The sequence below is a fragment of the Cucurbita maxima genome, unplaced genomic scaffold (assembly GCF_002738345.1).
Source record: "Cucurbita maxima cultivar Rimu unplaced genomic scaffold, Cmax_1.0 Cma_Scf00001, whole genome shotgun sequence".
Taxonomy (NCBI): Eukaryota; Viridiplantae; Streptophyta; class Magnoliopsida; order Cucurbitales; family Cucurbitaceae; genus Cucurbita; species Cucurbita maxima.
In genome coordinates, this window is record NW_019272017.1 from 6,817,160 (window position 1) to 6,844,296 (window position 27,137).

At 36.5% G+C, this 27,137-nt stretch overlaps 5 protein-coding genes across 12 annotated transcripts in view; 2 read left to right on the plus strand and 3 right to left on the minus strand.

The window, feature by feature from the left end:
• LOC111476521 (cytochrome c oxidase assembly factor 5) overlaps positions 1-6,950 on the plus strand; it is a 7,757-nt gene extending 807 nt beyond the window's left edge. The window contains exons 2-7 of one of the 6 annotated variants that reach the window (XR_002717093.1): positions 163-380; positions 649-753; positions 2,450-2,586; positions 3,074-3,121; positions 4,097-4,311; positions 6,467-6,950. Coding sequence is in view for 1 of the 6 variants with exons in the window: in XM_023120219.1 (XP_022975987.1) it covers positions 312-380; positions 649-753; positions 2,450-2,491 (216 nt within the window). In the remaining 5 variants the exon portion in view is untranslated. Of the gene's footprint in view, positions 1-91; positions 381-648; positions 754-2,449; positions 2,813-3,073; positions 3,122-4,096; positions 4,312-6,466 lie in introns of those variants that run through there. The other 5 variants (XR_002717094.1, XR_002717096.1, XR_002717102.1 and 2 more) reach the window with 5 other exon arrangements.
• LOC111476511 (uncharacterized protein At5g39865-like) lies at positions 4,305-5,898 on the plus strand. The gene has a single exon (XM_023120207.1). It carries the CDS (start codon positions 4,667-4,669, stop codon positions 5,447-5,449), a length of 783 nt encoding a protein of 260 aa, XP_022975975.1. The 5' UTR covers positions 4,305-4,666; the 3' UTR covers positions 5,450-5,898.
• Positions 6,951-7,584: 634 nt separating the features above from the next.
• LOC111476504 (probable ADP-ribosylation factor GTPase-activating protein AGD11) lies at positions 7,585-11,383 on the minus strand. The gene is made up of 9 exons (XM_023120195.1): positions 10,985-11,383; positions 10,770-10,896; positions 10,425-10,509; positions 9,433-9,508; positions 9,160-9,323; positions 8,833-9,079; positions 8,565-8,681; positions 8,378-8,473; positions 7,585-8,286 (listed from the first exon to the last, which is right to left on the minus strand). Exons 2-9 carry the CDS (start codon positions 10,813-10,815, stop codon positions 8,005-8,007), a joined length of 1,113 nt encoding a protein of 370 aa, XP_022975963.1. The 5' UTR covers positions 10,816-10,896; positions 10,985-11,383; the 3' UTR covers positions 7,585-8,004.
• Positions 11,384-12,066: 683 nt separating this feature from the next.
• On the minus strand, positions 12,067-15,486 carry LOC111488500 (E3 ubiquitin-protein ligase DIS1). The gene is made up of 4 exons (XM_023136262.1): positions 15,003-15,486; positions 13,925-14,151; positions 12,650-13,036; positions 12,067-12,439 (listed from the first exon to the last, which is right to left on the minus strand). The coding sequence occupies exons 2-4, from the start codon at positions 14,132-14,134 to the stop codon at positions 12,119-12,121; spliced, it is 918 nt and encodes a 305-aa protein (XP_022992030.1). The 5' UTR covers positions 14,135-14,151; positions 15,003-15,486; the 3' UTR covers positions 12,067-12,118.
• A 1,485-nt stretch (positions 15,487-16,971) lies between these two features.
• LOC111476539 (protein LNK2) lies at positions 16,972-25,828 on the minus strand. 3 transcript variants are annotated; one of them, XM_023120244.1, is made up of 9 exons: positions 25,488-25,823; positions 22,506-22,848; positions 22,249-22,369; positions 20,934-21,225; positions 20,758-20,847; positions 18,894-19,544; positions 18,652-18,809; positions 17,422-17,806; positions 16,972-17,314 (listed from the first exon to the last, which is right to left on the minus strand). In XM_023120244.1, exons 1-8 carry the CDS (start codon positions 25,509-25,511, stop codon positions 17,452-17,454), a joined length of 2,034 nt encoding a protein of 677 aa, XP_022976012.1. In that variant the 5' UTR covers positions 25,512-25,823; the 3' UTR covers positions 16,972-17,314; positions 17,422-17,451. The 3 variants fall into 3 exon arrangements, with proteins under 3 accessions (XP_022976012.1, XP_022976021.1, XP_022976027.1); XM_023120253.1 differs by having other exon boundaries at positions 22,563-22,848; positions 25,488-25,821; XM_023120259.1 differs by lacking the exons at positions 16,972-17,314; positions 17,422-17,806 and having other exon boundaries at positions 18,675-18,825; positions 25,488-25,828.
• Between the last annotated feature and the right edge of the window lie 1,309 nt (positions 25,829-27,137).

Sequence of the window (27,137 nt, forward strand, 5' to 3'; positions counted from 1 at the left end):
TTTTTTTTTTTTTTTTTTTTTTTTTTTTTTTGTTGTCTCTCTATGTAATATGAATTTGGTGTGTTATTTGCCGCCTTGTTTCCCGTTATAGATTGTTTCACGATTTATCATGCTGTTCCTCACTGACACTGAGGAGAATTGTGCATACTTTCTGATTTCCAGTTAAGTCCTGCGAGTAGAAAATCATCTCGGTTGATATTTATTGTCAAGAGGACGAAGCTGAATACTGTAAACGAAGATAATTGTGCTATTTCAAGTGAAGATTCAAGGCATAACAGGAATCTTTGAGGAGGGTAAAGTTAAGGGGAAGGATGTCAAAGTCTTGCAAAGGTTTAGCGATGGAACTGGTCAAGTGTCTCAGCGAATCCGATTGTGTAAAGGTCTTGTATAATCATCTTCTCTCGGTATTTGTCTGTCTTTATGTGTGTGCGTGTGCAGACATGTATCTTATCAGTACTTGGATAATCTTACTATAGAATTGCCATCTATTATTCTGAAATGTCCTTTTTACTCTTTGGCTATCATTTGTGACAGATTATACAGTATTAATGAATGTTAGAACAGTCTATCACGAATAATGTAACTAAGGATGTATAGCGTCGTTGCTTGATTTCAACATGGATTTCAGTCTTTATGTTGTAATTTCAGGTACAGAACCGAACTTACAAGGAATGTGCTGGAGAGAAGAGTCCTTGCATTCCTAGTGAATGCGTGGGATTAAGGGAAACATATTTCAATTGTAAAAGAGGCCAGGCAAGTTTTTGTGAACTCCTTCTCTAGCCTCATGCAGGCGTTCATTTTTTGTTTAAGTAGATCTCAATCATGCTACTGGTGCTTCAAAGTATTCTAAAATACACCTCATGATCCAACATGGAAACTTGTAGTTTAAACTTTTATGTGGTATTATATAATGTAAAGATTGGTCTTAAGATAGTGGACTGTGAATAGATGATTAGTCACTTCTTTATTTTCTAATCTCATTGGGAAGTAGAGAGAACTTCTGTGGGTGAAGCTATCCAAAGGGACATCCAAAGTAATGCTATAGGTGAATGTTGAAAATTTTTCTTGGAAATATATGCTAGGATTTTTGCCCTATGCTAAAGGTGGAAGGTCAACCTTGTGTCACATGGTGCTAGCAAATCTACCATTCTTCTTGTCCCATGCCTAGGGGAAATATGACAGCGTCACAACACCTTGAAAAAGAAGACAAGAAACTTTCTCTTGGATGGCTCCTCATAGGGAAGCTTATCCACTTTGTAAATTCAAGGGTGGTCTCTTCCCTATAGAAAAATGGAGGATCAGAGATAGTGTGAGAATCGGAGAAAAAAAATTAAGCACTGATGGAAAAATGAGTATGGAGGCTTTGAATGCAGGGCAATGAACTGCATTTATCGAAAATAAGCGGGGAGTGCCCTGCTTCTGAAAGAAAAGGCAGAAGTGCCTGGATCTCTATATCAAACATAACAAAGTTGAAGGGGATTCATCACAAATAATTCTGCTATCGAATTAGAAGATGGGAAGATATTGGCCACTGGACCGTGGGACTTAATCCATTTTCTGTGAGGTTCAGTAAACGAATTATGAAATGAGGATTCTAGAAGCTGGAATGTACTGATTAGAAGGAACTTGACAGCACTTGAATTTAGCGAACTAAATGACCTGCTCGGTTTTATAGAAAATGAGTGGATTGGAACGGCGTAGATATACGAGAGATTGTGGAGTTTCCCTTTTTTAGGTTCATCATCTGTGTTATACCAAATGGATGCAGCAGTAGTGTTCTAGATAGAATCTCTATAAGAGTAAGTAGGAAAATATCCCCAAAAAGTCCGCACAACTTATTCTCATGGACTCGAAACTTCTGAAAGATGAAGACTCGATGTTGTTCAATTGTTTTGTCACAAAATTTTTTAACCCTTAGCGTGCCTTTATGTTTGGAAGAAAGTGAAGGAACTAACTATACATTTTGTCCTGTGCCCTTTAGTAAACTTCTGATTTACAGTTTTTCTCAGATTGAACTTTGGAAGAGAATATGTTTCATCTTGTTTATGGATATTGCTTAAGGTAAGGGGCAAAGCAAACAAATTTTAGGGTGGAGTCTCCGGTTGGAAAGAAACAATAGAGTTAAGATTGGATAAATTTTGAGTTAGCTAAACTTTGCAGTTCTTACTAGGTTCCTGTAGATAATGCCTCCAATAACTGCACTTTCAGTTTAATCCTTCCTTCTGGAGGCAATGCTTTTGTAAACTCCATCAGGGACTGAGACTGACTGGGTGGCTTCATGTGGTATACCCTTAAAGAAAGTTTTTATCATAGTAATAAACAGTGAGTCCTGTTTCTAAAAGAAAAAGAACTGAAAATCAGTGGCTGTCGTCATTTAATTTGTTTTTCTCAACGTCGTTAACCTTGTTAGATGGTACTAAAATTGATTCAATGCACCTCAAAATTCCAGGTTGACATGAGGGCGAGGATTCGGGGGAACAAGGGTTATTGAATGAGGAATGGAGGTTTGGGAAAGGCCTGGAGCAATCCCATGGGAAGAAGTTTGAAACACTGAATGCCTGGAAGCTTGTCTGCAATGAATGACCTGTAAAAATCTTGCCCTTCTGCATGTACTCAGTAACATGTCTTCTTCCTTTTTAATTATGGTGGGAGAGGGGGTCGAGTGATTGTGTTTTCTTATGTTTTGGGGTTCTTGCATTAACTTTACCATGGCAGTTCAGTTCTGAGTTTTCTTGTATGGTAAATTCGAGTATGGCTTAACTGAGTTCTGAGTTTTCTTGTAGGGTATAAGCAAGTTTATTCTGTTCTTTTAGGCTATGTATGTTTATTGCTAGATTGCTCTAGTTAGACCGGTTTAAAATGACTTTTTCAAAATGTTTTGAGTACTTGAAATGTCATTCCGAACAAAGTCCAAGAAATTTGAAAATGGTTCAATGCTAGTTGTTGTCGGTTTGGTCACTTTTCAATATCATACTCGAGGAGTCTTAAAGAGGAGTAGTAGGGTAAGGCACTACTCGAACTAGTGTTAAATTAATTTTCTGATCTTCATTCTTTTCTTGAATTATTCTTGCAGGTATGAAGAAATTGATTTTGTTAATGAATCAAGTACACACCTATAATGGTATGTCTACATTTTCTAAATATTCCACTAAATTTTGTTAAGCTAATTAAGCTAATTAAGCTAATTGCTTTTTCTTTAAAATTGAGTCTTAAAAATTAAAAATCTCATTACAAAAATGGTAATTATTTTATATACTATAATTCTTAATATTGGTTCAAGTTGTATATCTCGGTGTGAGCTGTCAACTTAACTATATCCCAAATATAAATTTAATATTGTATGGACAAATTAATATTGTCCTTATTCTTCAAAATTTTCTTTAAATTTTTAAAACTGGAGAAAGTAATTTTCAATAACAAATTTTTCTTTCAAAAAATGAATTAATATGTATATATATATATATATTAATTAACTACGAAACTGAAAGTGGTAGCCAGTCAGTTTAATGTTTAAAAAATGAAGCATTTAAATCGATCATTGTTACATGGGGCCTATAATTCCTATTTATGATTGCGATTATTTCACTTGCTTTTATTAAAAAAAAGAAACAAACACACGTTAAGCACATGAACTACTTTATTTAATTAATGGTATTAAATGTTTTCCTTTTGAATAATAAATTATTTTTCTTCCTCAAACAAAAATATTAAAATAGGTATAAATATAACTTAACAAATAAGGGATTCGAATATCTTCTATTTTCATTTATTGTTTTCCACTTTTAAAGTTTTTTTTTTTTTTTTTCATCAAATTTTAGAAAAACTATCTATTGTTAAACATTAACTTTATATCTAACCAATCAATTATTATTTTTAAATTCTAAACAATAGGAATACAAAAAATAAATTTTGAGGACCTTGTAATCTAACTAAAAAAACTATTCTTAAAATTTCCCTTTCTTAGATATTTAAAAATTATTATTAAAGTAAAAATTACGAAATGAGAAATAAGTTGGAGTGAAAATAATATTCATTAGAATTTATATTTTAAAAATAATTTTGTAGTTTTAAAATTATACGCAATGATGAGGTGTAGAAATGAAGGCATGTATGCATAAATAAGCAAAGGAGTCAACGTTTTGGCGGTGAAGAATGAGATAGAAACTTACAAATTTGGGCAAATTCCAGAGCGTTTCCAGTGGGGTAGAGAGAGAAAGAGTCGGGTAGAGAGAGAAAGCATGAAAGCGAGCGACGAAGAAGAAACGCCAAGTGGAATTCAAACAAAGCCTGCCGCGTCTTCGTGTCAAAAAGGTACACAAAATCATCTCTCTCTCTCTCTTAATCTCAAACCATACCCTAATTTTCCCCACCGAAAGGCTCACAAAAGCTTCCATTTCTCTCTCTAGAAAACCCTTTCCAACAACATTCTTCGCTTACTAGCTACGCATATACTCCTCCCTTTTCCCTCCTTAACCTAAACAGGGACAATCGGTTTTCTCATCAAAACGCCCTAAACAACCCTCTTTTTTGATTCTCTGTTCGTCGTGATTCATTGGTTCCTTTCCATTTTCTTCTCTCATTTCGACGTTTTTCGGTTGTTTTCCTCCTGCTTTTTATTGGGTTTGGACTTGATTTCATTTTTTCCCCTGTTTTCGTATTTGGGTCGATGGCGGAATTTGATCGAACTAAGTCTTCTTCCTTCTTCAATCGCTCCGTTACGTTGCACTCCTCCTCCATGGATTCCAACATGAAACCCTACCTTCGAGCCTCCCTCAATCGGACGGATTCTGTCAAGAAGTATTACAGCCCTTTCGAATCCATGAAATCTGCCTCCAATTCGATTAAAGGGAAGGTCAAGCAATTGTGTAATTTGTTTGAGGGCGGTAAGTCTTCTTCTTCGCCCACCGAGGGATCGCAACATCAAATTCAAAGCAAGCTTAAACTCCCGAAATCCTTCGCTTCCGATTTCCGGGTTCCTTCCATTCGATTGCCGGGTACTGAGGATAGAATTGTGGTGTATTTGACCAGTTTGCGAGGGATTCGAAGGACATATGAGGATTGCTATGCCGTGAGGGTAATATTCCGAGGTTTTAGGGTTTGGGTAGACGAGCGTGATGTATCAATGGATTCTGCCTACAGGAAAGAGTTGCAGAGTGTTATGGGCGAGAAAAATGTCAGTTTGCCTCAAGTTTTCATTAGGGGAAAGCATGTGGGAGGAGCCGAGGTGATCAAACAACTCTTTGAAGCTGGAGAATTAATCAAGATTCTCAAGGGGTTCCCGGTTCAGGAACCCGGATTTGTCTGTGAGGGTTGTGGAGATGTAAGGTTTGTCCCTTGTATGACTTGCAGTGGGAGCAGGAAGTTGTATGATGAAGATGAAGAAGTCTTGAAGCGGTGCTTAGATTGCAATGAGAATGGATTAATTCGATGTCCAGAATGTGCTTCCTGAAACATTCTTAGAACAATCGAACGAAGGAAGGACCGAGGCAACCGATGTTCTTCGGTGTGTATTTCAGATGCATTGTTGTTGATAAATAAACACTAAACCCTCACATTATTGATTGTGCATGTGGCTACATAAGTTTGAAGTTTGGACTCTTTGGTTAATGGTTTATTGTTTAGCCAAGTGTTCATCAGTTGGGTACTGGTGTTCATGTACTTTATGAACAGCATTTTGATAATAGTGTATGTTATCAATCTGCAAAGTTGAGTCATGTTTTTTCCTTTTGGGTTTATTTTTTCATTTGACCTGTTACAGGGAGGCTAATTCCCCTCTTATGGGAATGTAAATATCTAGTGCTATTTGCCAACACCAATTTGCAGAGGTTGCAATTGATGTATTCTTACTAAAAAGGCTTTGTTTCATACCCATATATCTATACCTACCTTAAAATTCTATTGAAATGATGGCCCTTGTTAGTTATTACATCTGCTGCTTCTTTTGTATTGTAGTATTGCTAACAGATAGTAAGAGATTTCCTTCCCTCCCTTGTTGGCGAGGTAACATGTTTTCGTGTTTTTTAGGCTCTCTTCATGAGGATTCATGTATGTGGCTGCACTTCGAATTATTTCTACTGTCTGGTCTTCTCATATATATATATATATATATATATATATATATATCAGATTGTTCTGGTTTCTTTGTGCGTAAAGGAGAAACTTCGTTTCGATTTTATTAGAATGTGACTAGTTTTGGTATGTCGGATAGCAAAAACGTCGTTGTACATGCTTGTCATCTGAAAAAAGTTGAGCTCTGATAGGTAAAGATTATCCTGTTGGCTGAGATGTTGAAACATATGATTAATTTAAGTGAGATAGATGGAGAGCTAGAAAAGACCTCCCCCCACCCAAATTTACTTTTGTGAGCCACAGAAAATGAAGCCTGACCTGTTCTTTGTCAAAATAGGCTGCAGTTGCTTGCTTTATAATCTATTCAAGTGCCGAAGTCTGAATCTCTTGTTTTCAGAGGTTAGAAACTAAAAGCAAGGTTTGAAGCTGTGCCATGAATGCAGAAACCAAGTTCTTGCCTTGTATTGGATATAAATAATATCAGTAATCTCTCTGCTTCAGAATTTGTAGCTGCTGCTAGTAAAGCAGTTTATCAAGCAAGCACACACAGCTGGTGAAAGGATTTTCCAATGGCTTGTTTGAATGGCCTGATGGTTTTGGCTTTTCATGCAGCAGAATATGAAGGGGAGAGGAAATGAAGAAATGCTCTAACTGCTGGTAGACTGAAGGGTATCAGCAATGGATTTGGATGTTGTTCATGAATTTTCATAGCTTTTGGAAGAAAGGTTATAAAACAGTTAATATTAAGTTTATGACAGGATCTCAGGCTTATGACTAGAAGAATGTGTGTGGGGAGTACATGGATTGGAATATTTGAATTCTTGGGAGCTGCAAAAAAGTTTCTAATCATCTGTGTTTATTAATTCCGATCATATTTCGTATATCAGAAAGAAAAAGGAACGATCTGTCAGGTTCAGGATTAATCTCTAATAATGAGCTACCTCTGAAAATCTTTCTTCAACAGCGTCCAATGCCTGATTGGTCAAAAAAAAAAAAAAAAAAAAAAATTTCAAAATTGAGTCATCGAGATTTATTTCCTACGAGAAATTTTCTTATGATATCATTATGTTTGTTTGATTAGTTGAATATGCCTATTTGTAAAATGAAAACCTACTATTTTAGTGTGGCCATGTTAATATTATCTATGAAATTGTGGCCATGTTAATATTGAATCTATGAAATAGTATTAATATTGAGCTCAAATTTGGTTATTGGGTAAAAATGAACTTCGTATTGATGGACTAGGAAATAGTATTCAGTTAAGGGCTCTAAACTTCTTTGAGTCCGCTCTAAACTTCTTCAGGACTCGAGTAGACATCATAATTTCAGGCGGTTCTGCCTCTGTTAGTCCTTTTGATTCGTTGAGTGATGACCCTCCTACTGGGCTCCGTCTTTGAGTGATCGACCCTTCTTACTTGGTCTTTTCACTCCATTTCTTATTGCATAGCAAAGTCGAACAATTAAATTATATTTGAGGCAAGGAATTGTCTGATCCGACAGCAAAACAACCAAGAATTGATGAAAACTAGAGGCTTCCCATTTCCAGGTATGAATGAATGTTCCCTTCCACCTACTAAAGTTATGATAATGATTCTGGAAAAAGAAAAGACAATCACATTTCACAGTAAAGAAGTAAAGTAATCTCGAATGTACAAGTTCTTTCTCCTTTCCAACATATTAACATAGTTTACAGAAAAACATTCAAAGGGGGATAATCTTAAACACAAACGAAGGTTATTGAGGCATAAACCAACTATGAACACAAGAATTTCTTCAGCACAGACACTTCTTCCATTGATATTCCTGAAAAGTAACCTTTTTCCCCTGCTCAACCAATGATTTGCAGCAATCTCTAAGAACAGCTCTATCTATGGTTCCCTAATATTGTAAACAGCTCAGTTTTGGATGGATGGGTGGATGGATGGATTGCTCAGCCTACTGAGAAAGAGGAACACATTCAAGCTCCATCTCCAGCACGCCTCGTTCGACGTTCTGCAGCTTCAAAGAGATGTCTTGTCGGATCTTCCCATCTACAAGAGTGATGATGCCATCCTTTGCAAGAGTGTTCTCCTTGCATGCTACCCATTTTCCTAGCTGCATCGGTTCACTGACTGTGGATCTCTCACAGGCTTGGGCTGCCGTGAGCAGTGGATTGATATCAATTTCTGCTTCACCCATGAAGTCGTCGGTTGAAAATGTGTCTTTGTCATACACAAGCTGCACAAAGTTACTTTAAGTTCCTCCTACTAAACGTGATCAAGAGAAAGAAGGAACTAGGAAGTATTTTCAGGTCATCCAACTTACTTACCACTCTTAATGGAGGAATGTGATCAGGAATTGACAGCATTAGGCTCTCATTCCACACTGGATTCAAACTGCTCTTGATAACTCGTGTCTTCACTGACTGAAAAGTATATAAGAACACAGGAGAATTCAGGCAATTTCCCACCCCAGGAGCTATGACAATATGAAAAAGGTTCATTAGGGAGTCTCACTTGGTTGCCCAACGAGAGAATTACATATGGGTCGCTTGTCACCATATCCCTGATAGCTAAATTGGTTCCTCTAACTACGTTGACCTTAATTAAACCAACGAATTCAATCATACCTGCCTGCAAACAGTACACAACATATACTTCAGCTACCTCTTCTGCTTAAGTTTTATTAGGAAAACGATGAACAGAGAAGAGTTATAGTAAGAACACGTGAATCGTTGTGTGTGGAAAATAATGCAGAAACTTAAACACTTCCACAGATCATTACCATTGAGCTGCTTAATACCAATGCATTTCCCTTCTTGCTGTTCTTCGGTTCAGAATCTTTTCTTCCCCAGCTGTTGCGGAATGCACTTCCGATTCGAGTTTTTGTCGGTAGTTTTTCGTAATTCCTCCTTTCTTCGCTTCCATTATAAGAAATGCTATGCCAGAATGATGATTTCTTCTGCGGGGGTGGAAAAGGACAGAAAATCTGGTCGTCAAGACTTGCGAATTGCAGTAGCTCATATTTTTTCCTGTGCAGCCAAAACATGTAAATATTATATCATTTGGATGATATTTTCTTATAGCAAGAATAACATCACAAAAGATTTACCTTATAAAATCCAAACGCTCCTCTATGGATGAGTCTGGTTTTGGTTTCTTATCGCTATCTGGGATGAAAACTTCATACTTTTTGTTAACGGCAGTATTTCCACCTATACTCGTCAAAGCATCAACTTGTTCATCTGTCCAATCATCTAGCTTCACCGAAAGAACCTGCCATAATTTCAGAATCAATTGTAAACCTATAATTTTCAAGATTATGTTAGAAAGTAATACAAATTAGTTATCTTCAAATCAGAGCTGTTAAAGAAAGGAGTAACACCTTAGATATATGCACTCCGAGGCTTCGGTGTACTCCAGAACACTTGATGCAAATAAATGCCCCCAAATTCAAAGATCTGCATCCAACAAGTGAATACAATCAAAATACAAAAGATTCAAAGATATCTACCTATAAAATTTATTCTCTTGATACTCTTGTTGATACTGATACAAAATAAGGTGTCTTAATCATGCCACAAAAATTTCATGGTAGATGACAAGATCCGTATATGTTGTTTAGATTTAAGGAGACTTTGTTGTATTTTTTTAAGTTTTAGAGAATTGTCTTTAAGATTATAAGTTACAATTAGCTAGTGGTCATTATACTAAGGTTTATTTTCAAGGGTATAAATAGTCATTCATGTTGTTGCTTTAGTAAAAAGATTTTGATATCATAATGAAAGTTGCATATTATGCTTCTTAAGCCATTAGCTTGTTTCATCGCATTTCTCGTGTTTAGATTTGCAAACTAGAGTCATTCAAGTAGTTTTGATCAAACTATCTTGGAGTGATTCGAATCACGAGTTTTCTTTACTTTTGATCTTAATCATCAAAGTAATCCGTTCCTAAACTTTTCCTTGGGTCGACTCCTTGTCATTTTTGTAGTTTTTGAATAAGGTTTTTAAATCTAATCCTAACAGTTCCATATCAGATGCCCTCCAAGTCCTAGATGCTTAACCAATAAAAAAATAGTTGCCAAGCATGAAAGATAGCAAGTTAGGCGTAAAAAGGAGCTGGTAAGCTGATATGTAATCAACCATATAAACACTACACCACGCAAGCATGGTTCTGCAGCAAAAAGAATGAGCAAAATAAAATCAAACCGATTTCAATAGCTTCGTAGCACATTCCTAATAATTTTAAATTCAGTATTCAAACTTCTCAGGAAGGATGGTACCTTTCAGAATAGTCAAGTACTGAACTCTCAGTTTAATTATTCCCCTAACTATGTACGAATTGTATTCCATATAGCAAATATAATACAATACTTACACCCATTTTGGATCTGGAGACCCACAATCTGCACAGAATTTATTGGCAGACTGAGATGTGAGATCCTTCAGCCTTTTCTGTGTGCCTGATCAATGATGGAGTAATGGAATATGGAGGTAAGAACAGGATATTCTGGAAGATTTATATAGAACAGTTCCAACATTCAAGGAGGAAGATGAATCGACCATTCACTACATTTATGAAACTTGGATTTCAAAACCCCAAACTATCAAGGCCATGAAAAATCGACATCCATGGATATATATTAAGGATTTCAAAACCCCAATCTAAATAGTTACAGGAACACATGAAATTCACACCAGAAATGATGAAGAAAAAGAGTACCTGAACCACCACCCTTTTGATCAATCTGTTGTAACTTGACTGACATTTCTGGAAAAAATGAATCCAAACTCTTAAGCGGAAACTTAACTCTCGAAATACGCCTAGGAAAACTCCAACAGCTTGAACCCTAATCAATCACAAAAGACCGTCAAAGAAAAGAACGTTGAAATCGGCAATAGATCATAGAAAGTAGACAACATTGTTAGGTAAATTACCAAGATAAATACAATTCATCTCCGAGATTCTTCTCTGCAATGCCGATTAACGATTTAGGGTTCGAAAATGCGTACGGATGGCATTAGGGCTCATTACAACGAATCTCTGTTCCATCGGGTAAAACGATAAAGCAGATGGATCCTAAAACATACACAGAGGATGCAAACAGGGGAAGATTGGACGGAAAACGAAGGAAAATTCATTGGTAACGAAAGAGACGAAGAGAAATCTGCATTAGGTGGGGATTAGAACAGAAAAATAAACAGAAAATTGAAGAAAATGAAATGAGTCCGGTGATTGCCAACAATAAAAAAGCATTTCACAGCAAAAATGGCTAAAAAAATGGGTCGCGATGTTTTGGTGAATAGTGGAAATGGATTCGGGGAGGGAAATTCGAAATTTAGGGGATGACAGAATCTGCGGTAGGTAAGTTAGTTGATCTGTTTATTTAACGACTGATTACTAAAAGACCACGCGCATCCAAATCGCGTGTTTTTTGCAATATTTTTCTTCCCACCATTCTAATAACTTATAATTTTTTATTTAGTAAATTAAAATATTTGCTTTGAACAATGAATCTGGAAGAACCAAGTTATTTCATCAGTCTTGAAAGGAAGCTGTAATCATTTTGGGCCCATCCTTTAGGAAAGGGCTTGTTTGGGCCGAAGAGGGCTTGTTTGGGCCGAAGAGGGCTTGTATGGGCCGAAGAGGGCTGTTTGGGCTGAAGAGGGCTTGTTTGGGCCGAAGAGTGCTTGTTTGGGCCGAAGAGGGCTTGTTTGGGCCGAAGAATGCAGACTTTGGTTCAATTTGGACTTTGTGTCAAATTATTACTCGAATCTGAGCTTTATTACAGAGCTCAGCATAATGCGTATGATTATTATTATTATTATTATTATTATTTTGGCTATTAAAATAAATATCCAATAAACAAGGGTTAAAATGTAAATTCAAGTCTGACGGGGGAGGGGCAAAAAAGTAAAAATCAAGAGACAAGTAAGAAGAACGCGTATTTGAATTCCCATCAGAGCAAACACAGAGTTTGCCTTCAAAATAAAATTAGGCTCTCTACTTTACTTTCTTCTTCTAAGCACCTAAACATACAACACACAACACACAACACAAACACATTACTACTACTGCTCCTTCCAAATCCTACCAGTTACTCTCAGCTTCAATTCTTTCCCATCTCCCCCCGAGAAGAACAGCGCCATGTTACGTTGGATAATAAGCCCGTCAAAACTGTCCCGTACCTTCCGATGACTGTCCCGAATACTCCGTGGCACTCCTTGCCACACCGTCTTCCTCCCATTTCCACCCACCTCTAGACTATAACTGTAGTTCTTCGCTTCATTATCATCCCCCATAAACCGCAAGAAAGCTATGTACACCGGTGCCATCCCGAGTTGAAAAGCTTCGAAATGTAAACAAAAGTATTGACCAAAACAGCTGAAAACCTAGAGATCAAACAGAAAAAACGGTATCAGTTGCGTGCGTGTCCGACCTCTCAAATTGAAGTGATAACAAAGCTATGAACTCGATCCGATCCCCCTATTGGACACATCCACTATTTGTCTATTCTCAACTCATAAGCCTCCTCTATCTAGAACAAGTTTCAACAGGCCAATAACCAAAACATGACACAATAAGACAAAGCAGAATAGTACCGTTAACATCCACGTGGCATTTTCGACTTCTTGCGGATTTGACTTGACGTACCGGTGATTGAAAGTGCTTCCATTGTGCATGTCGACTTTGTGATCGTCCTTGAGGTGAGCTACCAAAAACGGAATATCACCAACAACCGTGCATTCCGACCCCGCATAAGGACAGTTATAGGGTCGATATACACATTGAGATTCATGTTTCAGCTTGCTATAGTAGGGGTATATGCCCACACATCCAAAAGTTTGATATTTACATGGAAGTTCCAGAGATGCAGCCACCTTCTCTAATGCAAGACATCTGATATTCCCAAGTTCATGCCTGCAGGTCGGACACCGGTTGTGCACCCTCGGCTTGCATCCCGAACACAATGTGTGACCATTCGAACACTGCGACAACAGAAAGTCAATCGACCTAAGAACACATGGTACTCTCAAAGACTACCCAAAATCTATAACATTATTCATAAACTCGAGGGGAACATTCAGTTGAGGCTAAAAGGAAGACAGCTCTCGAGCTATTATAATCCAGACGAAGCCCGTGTATTTTGTATAGGAACAAGAGCCAAAATCATCATCTTCGTAACAGCCCAGCCTACCGCTAGCAAATATTGTCCTCTGTGAGTTTTCCCTTTCGAGCTTCCCCTCAAGGTTTTTAAAACGTGACAACTAGGGAGAGGTTTCGACACCCTTATAAAGAATGTTTCGTTCTCCTCCCCAACCAATGTGGGATCTCACAATTCACCCCCTTCGGAACCCAACATCCTCACCGTTACTCGTTCCTCTCTCCAATCGATGTGGGATCTCACAAATTCTATGCGACCTGTGGAATGGAAAGAATCATCGTTTATACGATCTTTGAAGAGATTTCAGGAGTTTTTAGGAGATTCGGGATTATATTACTTATAATCTCTTCCATAACCCTGAGAATAGTTTCATGTCGTAATAATAACAAAGAGTACATAATATGGTATAATTAATAAGAGTTTCAAAGTTTCGGGACACCGAATGTCGATTTTCTGCCTCCAACGAAATCCCCTACCCACCTCACCACCAAACCTACCACCAAAACCTTTGCCATAACAAACATCACCACCTACTCCATCATTAGCACCACCTACTTCATCCAAACAAGTGTTCTTACCTTAAGATATTCGATCAACAAGCTAATCTGAATCTTACTTCTCTTACGGTGATTCTTTATCATTTGGTATCTGAGCGTTCCTCTCCAATAGGTAAACAATTTCATTCAAAAGGTCTTAAACGATGAAAACTGACCTGATGTATAGGAGGGTACATAGCATTTAAGCAAACAGGGCACTCCAACAGCTCACGAACACTGCTCGAGACAACCACGTTAGGCTTTCCTCCATTTCGAGCAGGATCACTCACACTTTCACTAACATCCATCATGTCATCATCTTGTGGAGGATCAATAACCTCAGGTTTGGTCCGAACGTCGTCAAAATAAGGATTTGCAGATGACATTTTTATCAATAAAATGCCTACAAACATAAACATTAGGAAAAGTATGAACAAGAAGTTGCAAGTATTAAGAACATCATATGCCAATCCATAGGTCTACCCCAGAAGTATTGACCAAAACATCATATCAAATGACCAACCATAGTTACAAGAAAGAACTTCAAAACCACCTTTGAAAAGATACAATAAGAACAACTTAGGAATGATTTGAAGACCTATTGATTTTAACAACCGATTGCAGAGTTGATCATTCGGAACTTTCAATTCATAGATGTGAATCTCGGACCTATGAATGAGGATATGTGATCGAGTGAACACTCCTTGAAAATGAAAATGGCTCTTCTGCTCATAAATGAAATGTTCATAAAAATTCTTGCTCCCATGGGACCATTTGTATCTATATGCATTAGGATCCCGATGGATCGTTTGAGAACCAACTTGTTTCGTCCTATAACCAATGGGTAACTAACAAAAAGATGATTCACACAAAGAAAAGAAAGCATCTCAAATCATTATCCAATATTCTTTTCAATGATCTAAAAGATTATTGGAAAAGAGAAAAAGAGTAAGAACATGATGAACACTAAACTCCCAATGGAACCAATTCAATTACCAAAGAGAAAAACTAAACTAAACCCATAAAACAATATTTCTAAACCCAGAACTCCATTGAGGCCTAAAGAACAACAACAAATGCGCAGAGTAAACCGATCAATGAGAAAACCCAACAAAATGCAGATAAGAACATCCCATAAACGAAGGCCTCAAACATCTCGGGACGATTATAAAAACCATCCCAGAAAGAAATACAAGAGCCCCAAATCACAAGAACTCAAAACACCATGAAGAAATGAAGGGAATCATGAAATACCTCAAAAGATAATCAGAACCCCACCAAAGAATCTGGGTGGACGGCAAGTTTGATTGTGATACGACAATAAACAGCGCCAAAAAGGGATGATAATACTCAAAGGGATGTGGCGAAAACCGCGTTTGGGAGCCGAGAGAATTCAAATTAAAGCATGGGAGAGAGAGAAAGGGGAGGAGGAGGAGGAGCGTATGAAGGGCAGAAGAGAGAGATTTTTCTCGAGAAAGAACAAAAAGGGCAGAAATTAAGAACAAACAAGCAGGGCGGCTTCACTGACCTCGAAATTCCGAAAATCGGTTTATTTTTTTAATGGAAAAACGAAAATCTCAGAGATTTCTAACCTTTCCCATACGCCAATCGAAAGATTCAAAATACCCAGAAAAGAGAGAGGGGAAAATTTGTTGTTTTAAACGAACGTTCGAAAGAGGGTGGGGGGAAAGCGGCAGCGCCCTGTTGAACACTGTGGTTATGAATGATTGAATTGGTTGATTCGAACCCGCCCGGTCCTCTTGCGTTAAATTACGCGCTTTATATATATATATATATATACTTTAAAAGCACTCTAAAATGGAAACAAAAATTAGGTCAACTTTGACAACTTTATTTTTCAAAACTTGTTTATTTTTTTCTCCAAATTGCTTTTGGAAATTAATTTTTGTAATTTCTAAAATTTGACATGGATTATGAAACCAATGATAATAATGATAATAATAATAATTTTATAATTGATGTGTTATACTAGTCTAGCTTGGTAGATCATGCATCAACTACACCTAAATTTAATTATAGTAAAAAGTTCTTGATGTGCATTGTCTAATTATAGTAAAAAAAATAATATGAGCATAACATAGTAGATATTACAACAATTACTGTCCTAGATATTTGATGATCGGGTCTCCAGTTCTTACAATCGTCAAACTAAAAAAATGATTGAATTAGTGCTACGAATGTTTAATGAGGTAAGATATTGAGTGAGTATGTTGTATCTCACGTGATCTTAAATTCAATTCTGAGTGAAGTGAGAATATCGAGAAAAAAAATGTGGTTGAAATTATTAAATATTATGTGGGAAGAGCGGACCAAGAACAATAAATGTTTGCCCATGTGCCATTTATTTATTTAATTGTTTGTTTTTACTAAAAAAAATTGACTCTTTAGGGATCAAAGAACTCTTGGATACTCGGCTCTAACTTTCATGTTTTATTCTCTTTTTTTTTTTTTTAAATCAATTTTGGTGTATGGACACAAATACTACAATTGACTATTTTTTTGAAGTTCCATGATGATGAGATGGGTTATTTCTTGGAGTCTATGCAATTCTTTTTGTTGATGAAAGAAGATAGGAAAAGTTACTGTATTGGTGAGTCTCGAACAGGTGTGATAAGTGATACGACGAAGTTTGTATCATTGTTGGCCTGGTGTCACCGCCATCACTAATAAGCAAGTGGGCACTGTCCTCTGCTAAGTTTGGGTTCATCAATTATACTAGCAAATCGGGGAACTTCGTATGCAAAAGTTAAGTAGAAGTGTAATAATTGAGAATAATAGAAATTATAGTCGATCACAAGACCATTGTAGAGATCTGATTTTTATGCTCATGGAGCAAATTGCGTTTGGACTTTTGGATCCCAAGTTCACTAATCATAGGCATGATACTATGTTTGTACTTTTTGTTGCTGCCTTGATGCTCGTTTGGCATCAAGGCAACAAACATAGTACACAATCATTGTAGATCCACTCTTTTGTCTATTCAAATATCAACAAAGTTTCGTTGAACTTATAGCTCACGTGATATAGATCTTGAAAAACATGAAAGCAAGCTCGAGAAAGTCTAGTTAGCATGCATATAACAAAGTAATGCATTATGTAAATCATCTAATCAACGCATCATATTCAATCTTAACTTACAATATAAAATTCTACACATACACAAACTGAGATATCCTAAACTCCTACGAATAACATTTTATGAGAATACAATTCAATCACTAGGAATAACATTTTATGAGTCGTGGAAATTGCATGTTATGTTTCAATCTTCCAAGCGGACTAAAATAAAACATCCAAAGGCTCACACCACTACAGACATAGCATCACATAAATAACACAATCCAGTTATTGCTGGTGCGTGTTAAGTTACATACAAGTCGGTCTCCAAATCGTTGTTCAGAGTTTATTTTTTTCTGAATACATAAGAAGCATGTTGTGTGCTTCGAGATTTCAATACTTCGAGATCTATGTTCCATGATTTTGATACTTCTGGATCCACGAGTTAGTCAAAGTTTTGAAGCTCCCATAACAGTGGTTTGTATGATCTAGTAGGCAGATGAATGAAAAGAAGATCTTGCATTATTAATGAATCCATATGGTCAAGCATGAGAATCAAACAACAGGGCATGGAAGAGATAAAGGAATGAATTACCCGTATGATAGTCCTAACGTGCACATTTCCTCACTGAGAGGCTTCATACTCCAGAACTGCATCATCTACCAGTCCAGTATTGGACGTGTTATCTGATATGTCCATACAAGGACTAGTTTTAATCTGCTGCATCTCTGCCGACGTCCAAGAACTTCTAGACCCATCCATGGAAATATGATGTTTACCCAACGCATTGCAAGACAAGAATTCCATTGGCGAGCTCTTCAAACCTGCCTTCTGCTCGGAAGAAAACTTCGCAGAAATTGGCGATTCGGGTGCATCAGGATAGTTTTGTGAAAACTCGAAGGGTCTATGGAAGAGAAGATGAGCCACAGTTCTGTCGATGGAGTTGGTCTCTGTTTCAGCATCCGGCTCCCCAGCCATTCTAGAAAAGAATACAAAAGAAAGCAGAGGACATCACAGAGTTAGAGATTCCATTAGAATTCTTCAAATCATACGGAAAATCATTGGTAACACAGATGGAAATATGTAGTACTCGAGTAACCAAGTCCATTCTTAGGATGTAACCACAGGATCATATTCAACTATAACTAAGATGTGAAGTAATTTATTACTAAATATCAAGAGAGCTCTTCTTGCCTTATATTGGCTTGACTTCTATTATGTTTGCACAAGCTCTTACGCCATATATTAAGCGACCAAGTAGAGTTGAGAAGAACTAGAACTATTTATTGAAAAACACAAGTGAAATAGGTGGGGATTGAAAGGCTCTCTAGGCCACTGATTATAATCTCAGCTCCCAAATTTCCCCTTTTCACCCACCAGATTTGTAACTTTCTTAAGACTTAACCAACGTTACAAACTCTCCATTTTCTCAAATTAGAAAGCAATACTTCAAATCAGACCATACATTTAATAAAAAAAAAGTTTTTGAGAAAAGATAGAAGCAATTCTATTATTTGCAATTAGGTTGTTTTGTTCTCTAGAATAAGCACTCACGACTATTTTTTAATTATGAAATAATTTGAGTGGATTAAGTTTTTCATACCATGAACCTTAAAACACAGTGAACTATGTTGCACTAACATATTAATGTTTTGGTCCCTCAATGTAATAATCTTAGTTTTGACATAAAAATATTAGATTTTATTAGCAGACATTCGAAATGACAAGAGATAAGTTCATGACTCAACAATTGAGGCAGGATCTCAAAAATATTTTTTGAACAACTCAATGCGAGAGAATGAGTAATAAAGCGCATTTACTAACCTACAATGACTATTGATTTCTCCTTTTGCAGTGGTTTCATTTTCATCTCTGGTACTTTTGTTGGAACTACTTGTGTCGTTAGCATAATGTCTCTGCATTGCACTTTGGGCCAACCGGAACAAGCTGTCCCGAATACAAAGTCTGATTTTGAAATCCAGCTGTAGTAAAACATTTCTAGGGCATTGTAACTAAAGTCAGGTTACTCTAGGAGGAAAATAATCCACTCACAAAGTCAGGTATACCTTAGAAATAATTTCTTGAAGTCTGCAAAGAGTTGTATCTTCCATAGAAAAACGATCAACCATGGTGGAGACTGTACTGGAATCATCTTGCTCTAAAGGTGACTTCGGATCTTGAGCAGGAAAAGTGTATATTTCTTCAGAAACAAGATCAGTCTTTTTGATGTGCTGAGACTGAATTTCTTGGGGACATTTTGGAGAAATGGATTGACTGGTAGTAGAGACTTGATTATTGAACTGTTGCTGTTGTTTTTGAATGGCAAGCATTGCCTGCATTTGTTGTCTTCTCCTAAGCTTTTCAATTTTTTCTTGAGGTGTCATGGTAAGAGACTTTACAAAACCATCGGCTGGTTTGTCCACATGATTTGCGCCACTGGGGGAAATATCTTGACTGATAAAAGGCTGAGGCTGAAGATCTCCCGGCTGAATTTGGGACAGCAAGGGTACAACAGGATATGCATTTGCAGCAATCGGATATAATGGCTGGTGCATCAAAGGATTGGAGCTTCGTTGGTACTGAGGTGATTTGTTATCAAACTGAGCTGCTGGGTTCGTTGGTGAAGGCCAGTTTCCATGAAAATCTTGAAACATCTTCTCAACACTTCTCCCCTCCGATCTTTTACGAGATTTCAACACTTTTTTCTGACTACCAATCTGAAACATGAAAAAGTAATAAAAATTAGAGATCAGACAGAAAAGACTATGACTACATCTATCAGGGTTGAGAAGTGGACGTCTAAATAGTTAAGTTGATGTAAAAACCACCAGCACAAAGCAAGGTTGCTAGTTCTGGGTGGGCAAATGAAAAAGGCATACGCAGTTATATAACACTACATTGACAACCATAAGTCGGTGCCTGTTGCTCCTTTCAACTTATTAGAGTCCAGTGTAATCTCACCTGTCAGATCTAACTATTGAATATAGGTTTACTGTTTATTGTAGTACTATCAAGTTAATTGGAAGTTGTCCCTCTACTAGTTATAGCTATAACAACCTTCCTACCAAAGGTACTTATTATTTGCTTGGAGTTGTAAGTGGAGTAGATTCCATCGTAGAGGAACAAGTTCAAATTTGACTGATTGGTAGTAAAACAAAAAAGTTCTTTGAAATTTGCATAAAGATTTGAAATTAAAGCAAATGTGACAGCAAGTAAACATGTGAATGGTGAGTCGGTAATCTTTTCACCAATGGTTGCTGGAGTTTACCATTAAATTACAACCATTTAAAAGTTTTTATGGTTGCTGCATGGATTGAACATACCTTTGGTGGGAGGGATCTTGGGAGGAGGTGTGGTTGAAAGTTATGCTCAATGCCTCAGTTTGGCAGCAGTTCCATAGGACTTTCATAATTGTCATTAGGTGTTATTATTTTGGCATGGAGACCCTTATTTTATTTATTTATTTTTTTTTTTTTGGGACAACCATTTGTATTCTCTCACTTCATTCCTATGAATATATAAGGACACCTACGGGTAGAGGTTGAATTAGATAGGCATTGCAGAAAACTTGAATTTGAAAGAACAGGGGCATTAGGTACCACCTTCCAAATCAATCGGAATTGCAAGCTAATGACAGATAGCTTAGAGTTTTGTAGATTTTACACTCAATATCAACGATGATAAACTCGAGGATTTACTTTTTACCACCTGGTTACCACATGAAAATTAATCTACTTGAAAACGGTAGATTGAAAATGACAACATCCTATCTACTAATGCTGACCATTCTTTTAGATTAATTATCATTGCAGGTATTTGGACAAAGTTGCTGTTTCCACATTCAATATTCATTGGCAGGTAAAAAGGCTGAAATACAGTAAACAAAAGGATGATCAACTAATTAATTGAGTAAACAAATGAGAAACAAACCTTATTTGAAAACTCATTGGCAGTTGCGGTAATATCAGGTCTTTGGTGAAGTGTGGCTGCAGATGGTTTTTCCATTTTCTCCAGATCCGTCTGGATAAGCCAAGCAAATTACATAGAATTTTCAGTTTGCTCAAAAAATAGCAAAAGAAAATGCACTATTCCAACATGTTTAATACCAGATCCTTTGCAAGAGCTCCAGTCCTATCTCCTACATTTGTTAAGATTGCACTTCCAGTCTGCAACCCAAGTGATCCAGTATCACTACTTCGCCCACTGGCAAGAGTAGATAATTGCTCATTTTGTTTCGAGTACTCTGGATTCTTTTCAGTGTCCACTCCTGAGTCCAAATTCTGCGACTCCACAGTTGGGAATAATTTCATCGGGCTGTTGTGCAAATCTTTCAAAGAAGAAGACCACATCTCATCAGCATCACTGAGACTTACTTGGCCAAATACTGGGTCATCGTTGCTACAAAATTGACATTGGTTAGAGAAAAAAAAAAAAGATTTAATATAGGGACAAAAACGTTTCAAAGAATAAGACTGCATTCCTACGGGACAAAGAAAAACTCTGACCTACGGGACAAATAAAAACTCTGATGCACTATCATGCTTCAAGACTATCCAACAACTTTGGTAATGGTGATCATGTACTGACTAATTTGAACATGATAATAGAAATAATGAATCATAATTGAATTTTTGTAAAAAAACGAGCATATTATATTTTGCAACATTGTCCAAGAATCATCGACAATTGATTAAGAACTAGAGAAGAAGAGGAAAAATCCTTGTAAAATGAAAATTACACATGATAACCACTGTCGGGCAAGTATCTACAGTTGTGACGACAGGGTTAAAACTAAAGATAAAAGATATGGCGCTACTGCTAGAGAGGATTAAGAGGACTAAGACCTACTAAGATCCCAAAACTTTAATTAGATTGTAATTTACCATTAAAAATGTGTGATTGTTGGACTAAGCTGCTTTCTATTTTTGGGTTGAGCTGGAGTTTTCCTAAGTCTCCAGCTTGCTAAATTAACCAGCTTCTTGTTGGTACCAATTTTAAGGGCCGCTCTAAAATTCTTTGAATTATTACAGTTTACTCAGTGCTGTGGCATGCCTGGTCGGCTAGGATTGAGGGGTCAGAGTCAACTATTGCTGGTTTATGGGACCTTATTTGCCTCCGAACATCTTCATGGTGTTCTCTCACGATTTATGAAGAATGTCTTTTAATAATATAAGGGAGCAAAGCAACAAGAATCTGTTCCATTTCATCAGTAAAAAAGACAAGTCTTTCCCAAAAGGGTATAAAACAAGATCAGCTCACTGCATGACCACACTGTTTCAGGTCAACGTTAGACATTTTTGTTTCCTCTTCATCATGGGTATAATTTGGCTTCAGTAAAAAAAAGAGCTTACGAATGATGAGTTCTTATTTTAATTATACAACCATCAATCAAGGAGTTAAGAAAATAAACTACCGATGTACCTGAAAATTCTATCTAGGTCATCAAAACTTCCAATATTAGCCCATCCATAGTCAACAAAATCAGCCTGTCCTTTACCTTCTTCAGTTCTTTGAAAACTTTGGGCATCTTTGATCATCGCAGCTGTCAGTATACATGTCATTCAAAAAATTAGTACACAATTGAACTTTTATGCTAAAGCTCGTCAATGTTGCATTGTATGTGAGCGCACATATATCTCTGTAGAATTAACAGAGAATCAAAAATATAATATCTTTACCATATCTTGGTGAATTATATTTGCTATTTTCAGTTAATTCATGAGATACTTCATTACCATTAGAGTCCTGGTCAATTCTGCAAGGTTTGGACAAGGATATGTCAGCCAATGGATCATTGTCGAGATTTGAGGCAGAGGTTCCTTCTTCATTGCCAGGACTGCTTTCCAGCTTTCTTTCATGGGTATCATCAACATTAGTCCCAGGTGACTTTTGCTCCATAAGTTTTGTGCATACCGTGTCTTGATGCCATTCTTTCTTGTCATAATAATTCTCACTAGCCTCCCGATAAGGCACAATATGATCATCACTATCAGCAGCCTCACCCCATATTATATTTGCAAGCTGAAATTATCACATAAATTTAAGATCACAATTTAAGAGAGGAATTTTTTTGTAGCACGTAATTATTAATTGTAATCAACGAGTGGCAAGCACATTCTAATCAAGACCCATTTTTTTGTATGCCCAGGAAAAGGAAAGAAATCAATGAACTAAATCATAGAATCGCTTAAATGATCAACCACGCAGCCAGATACATGTGAAACAATGAGCTTTATTCTTCTACAATCTCAAGTAACAACGGAAATTGCTCCTTCACTGTTGAAATGAAAAGCTTCAATAAAGAAGTAGAAAATAGGTACAGAGAAAGTCGAGCTTGTACCAATTTGGGCTCCCTACAGGTATCTCCTCTTCTCTTTCTCCTTACATGGGGATCTCACCTAAGTTTTTCAGAATGTTTTAACTGAATGTACTATTTAGTATTCACTACTAAATCTTCTACTTTCAGTGAATGCTACGTTGTATAAGACTATTACTAGCTACAATAACCGCTGCCCTCAAACGCAAGTGCTGCAAAGTTGTGAAGGAATGAGATTATAAATTCAAGAAAAATATTCTTTTCATCAGTTGGTGTCAGAGTAAGGAGTATAACTTGACCCAATGGCTTCTAGGGAATGTATATTTCCATCCATCAGTGAAAATTTAATTTCTTGTTTTTTTTTAACTTAAAAAAAAAAAAAAAAAAACCTTCGGAATGAATTGTCCACAGAAATGAGAAGAGCAAAGGCTATATGCTCTGATCTGTCATGATTAATCTAACAACAGCAGATGCATATCGCCGTCCAGAGTACTTGTAAATGGTGGAAGAGATTATAATCTGAGTGGGTAAATCCATTGCGACAATAAGACAAATGTTCCAAAACAAGGTTTCATATACAACCCGTACTACCAGTGAAATAAAATTGACCGAGATCATGCTTTTTTTGGCTAAATATAAAATTCTGCTCTAATATTTGTACTCTTCTTTAACTTGAATCTCTTGAAAATTTCAGTTGCATATTCTAATCTTTTATCAATTTCACATCTATTGATTTGTTTAATAGATAAAAACTTATAGGTTATTGAATCCTAGGTTGGTAGCCACTCTAACTTAAACTCATTTCCTCTGGGCCATCTTTTCTTCCCACTTACAATGAACTTCTATAATCATCCGTAGCCTCATTGACAATAGAAAACTTAATCTAAGAATTGTCTCCTCATAAAGGCACTTAAAAATCTAAATAGCATTATAAAAGACTTTCCGTAACCTATCTCTCAAAACTTAAGCAATGATCTTACAGAAATAAACTAGTGACAAGACTAATAGAGTCCTTGTTCCTCTAACCCTTCTCTTCTTGGAAATAAAGTAAATATAAGTTTCGTGTGTGGAAGAATTATAATCCCCCTCCACGAACTCAAAAAAGACCTTGCCTAAGTCCTCTCTAAAACTATTCCAATTTTCAGTGAAGATAGCCATAGTGAAGCCATCCAAATCAGGCCTTTACTCCCATTAAAGCTAAAGACCACTCTCTTCCAAAATAAAGGGAGTCTTCAACCCTTCATGATCCCAGGCTATAAGGAAATACCAACATAAACCTTCCAAGAAAAGTCTGGAGGAAGCGAGGGATAAAAATAGAAAGGGAAAAAATAGTATGCATCACAACCACGCTCTTTTTAACCTACTTTACCTTTGCTTTTTGTCTCTAGCAGGAATCCTCCCAATAAATTAACTTCTTGAAATCCTCTTTAAACCTTATACAAACTTCTCTCAACTCCTTGCTCATAGTTCCTTCCTCTCAAGAGTCTAATTTTATCCAAAATTCCTAGGTCCCAAGACTGTAATTCCAATCCTTTTGAACTTCTTCAAGCAAGGATAATTTCACCATATACCAAAATCTCTCTTGCTTGCTAATCTTCAACATTTACACCCAGTCAAGAAGGTAAATGACCTAAAAGTGTAACCTAAACTCAAGCAGATAAACATGACTATCGAGCCTAAGGATTCTCTCATTTCTTTGAAAGTGTCCAACCAACCTCTTGACAACAAAAACATATCTCGTCTACAATACAACACTCTCTCTCTCTCTCTCTCTCATTGGTTGGACAATGTAAACCAGTCATTCACTCGGGGAAGATCTAAGAGACCACAGGATTTGATAAATCTATTAAACCTCCTCATAGATCAAGTGATGCCGTCCCAGTACACTCCATCTCGTGTGCCATTAGGTCATACTAAAGTCCCCCCCAGACACCCACAGCAACACAAAGCTCGAAAAGGCCTCCTAGCTCCTCCCAAAAGACTTTCCTCATTCCACGAGTTACTAAATTACATCCCTTTGCTTTTAACGATATTGAACTGCCTAAGGAATGAAATGCTGAGCTGAGTATCAGATCCATCAGATTCGTCTCCCATTCTTGCAATAAGCTTTTCCAATGAAAGTGTAAGGTATGGGTTTTGCCGCGCGCATACAGATTCGGTGGTTCAATGCAAAAACTATCCATGGCAGTACTATAAACAAAACAAGCTAAGCAACACCCAGATACACTATCCACTCCTTCGCCACAGAAGTAAAACATCAACAACTATTTCACGCTACAGAAGTAAAATTGAAGCCAAGAAAAACAAAAATTCACTTAAAAAAAAAAAAAAAAAAGGTGGCTACCTCTTCGTCGTTCCAATCAAACATGGCTGAAAAAATCAAACAAAATCTCTAATCCAGAATCCAAATCCAACAACTGATCGAAGATTGATCCGCACATCGCCGAATTCTCCGAAAAAGTAGTTACGGAAAGAAAATTCCGGAATCAGCAACAGAAAGCATCAAACTCCTCCAGAAACAGGATGGCGTTCAAAAGCCCTGGAACATGGAAGGGGGGAAAAAAAGAGAGAAACAGGCAGAAAAACACAGAGCCACGCGATAAATTCAGGAAAAAACCAAATGAAAAGGAGCTTTCTGGAGGCGAAGGATTTGGGATGGAGGAGTAGCCAAGGGATTTGGTTTGGTTGAAACAGGGAATCACGTGAGGTCACGTGAAGTGGTAGAGTTGGGAGTAGAGGAGCGAGAGAGACGACACGTGTGAGAAAACTGTATCCAAAGTTGTGGCTGTGGAGACTGTGATCAAATAATAGAACCTGATTGGATGGCAGTGAATTTGAATTTCATTTGGATTTCATTTCACATTTGGAGATATGAGTGGCAATGAGGTGTTGTGGGCCCCAGCTGAGGACTTAATTTGTGGTGGAGCTTTGCTGAACTGTCGCTTTTACTCTGCCAACGCGGACTCTAACTTAACTCCTTTATCCAAAGCCCCTCCTCTATAAATCCTTTTTTATTTATTTATTTTTATTATTAATTTTCTGAAATTAATGCCCTTTTCTACTTAAAATTGATATTTTTCTACCTCATAAATGCAAATTTTATTTTTAAAAATTGGACGAGTAGGAAATTCTATTTTATTTTTGTTTCTACATTTTTACAAAATATTTATAATATTCTCCATCGTAGTTTTGAATTTAAAACCTTTAAAATATCATTTTTTGTATTATTATTTAATTAATTTTAGTTGAATTAAGAAAAATGAAAAAAAAATCAAGAAATAATAATTTGTATAATACATTAAAAAATCCAGTATATTTAAAATAAATAAATAAATAAACTTCGACATTTGTAAAAATGTGATTTTGAAAAACATAATTTCTGTGTTTTTTTTTTTTCTTTTTCCTTTTATTTTCCCCAAAACAGTCCATTATATTTTGGATCAGATTGTTTGGGCCTAAGGCCCATATCTAGGGCCCATCATGAGCGGCAGCTCACAAGACAACCATCCACATTGTGGGCCTAATGGGTTTGGCAGCTTTTTTTTTTTTCCAATTTGGATCCATTTAATCAGCCCGATATAATTAAATTCATTTTCATAATCTTTATATCCATAATTTTATTACTTGGAATTTAATCTTTATAATTTAACCTAAAATTATTTAATAAATGTTGGACAAACAATAACTTCATATTTTTTTTTTCAAATTTAACCTCATTTAAAGCATTTTTTATATTAAAAATATTTTTTTAATCCTGGTTTCTTTTTTAAAAGTAGGAATACCTAAATAAACCATTAAATAAATATTTTAGAGCTCTAAAGATTAAAATAAATACAAAAATTAAAAGGGAGGAAGAAAATATATATTGTTAGAAGTTACCAAACCCTAACCCTACTCAAAAAATAAATCAAAATACCAACTACATTATACCTAAAACACGACAAATATAAGGAAAATGTTGTGACATCTTTGTGTTTGTCTTGTCGTCCACCTC

What these genes read in the sequence shown, in the direction of transcription:
- LOC111488500 (XM_023136262.1), bottom strand. Translation starts at nt 14,134, where the DNA reads ATGTCATCTGCAAATCCTTATTTTGACGACGTTCGGACCAAACCTGAG. An exon ending in TGTACCCTCCTATACATCAG is followed by an intron (nt 13,037 to 13,924) that starts GTCAGTTTTCAT and finishes CTGTTGTCGCAG; the next exon opens with TGTTCGAATGGTCACACATT. An exon ending in ATGCCACGTGGATGTTAACG is followed by an intron (nt 12,440 to 12,649) that starts GTACTATTCTGC and finishes TTTGATCTCTAG; the next exon opens with GTTTTCAGCTGTTTTGGTCA.
- LOC111476511 (XM_023120207.1), top strand. Translation starts at nt 4,667, where the DNA reads ATGGCGGAATTTGATCGAACTAAGTCTTCTTCCTTCTTCAATCGCTCC.
- LOC111476504 (XM_023120195.1), bottom strand. Translation starts at nt 10,815, where the DNA reads ATGTCAGTCAAGTTACAACAGATTGATCAAAAGGGTGGTGGTTCAG. An exon ending in TCAAAAGGGTGGTGGTTCAG is followed by an intron (nt 10,510 to 10,769) that starts GTACTCTTTTTC and finishes ATCATTGATCAG; the next exon opens with GCACACAGAAAAGGCTGAAG. An exon ending in GAGCGTTTGGATTTTATAAG is followed by an intron (nt 9,080 to 9,159) that starts GTAAATCTTTTG and finishes TTGGCTGCACAG; the next exon opens with GAAAAAATATGAGCTACTGC.
- LOC111476539 (XM_023120244.1), bottom strand. Translation starts at nt 25,511, where the DNA reads ATGTTTGATTGGAACGACGAAGAG. An exon ending in ATATAATTCACCAAGATATG is followed by an intron (nt 22,370 to 22,505) that starts GTAAAGATATTA and finishes GTATACTGACAG; the next exon opens with CTGCGATGATCAAAGATGCC. An exon ending in GACCTAGATAGAATTTTCAG is followed by an intron (nt 21,226 to 22,248) that starts GTACATCGGTAG and finishes TCAATTTTGTAG; the next exon opens with CAACGATGACCCAGTATTTG.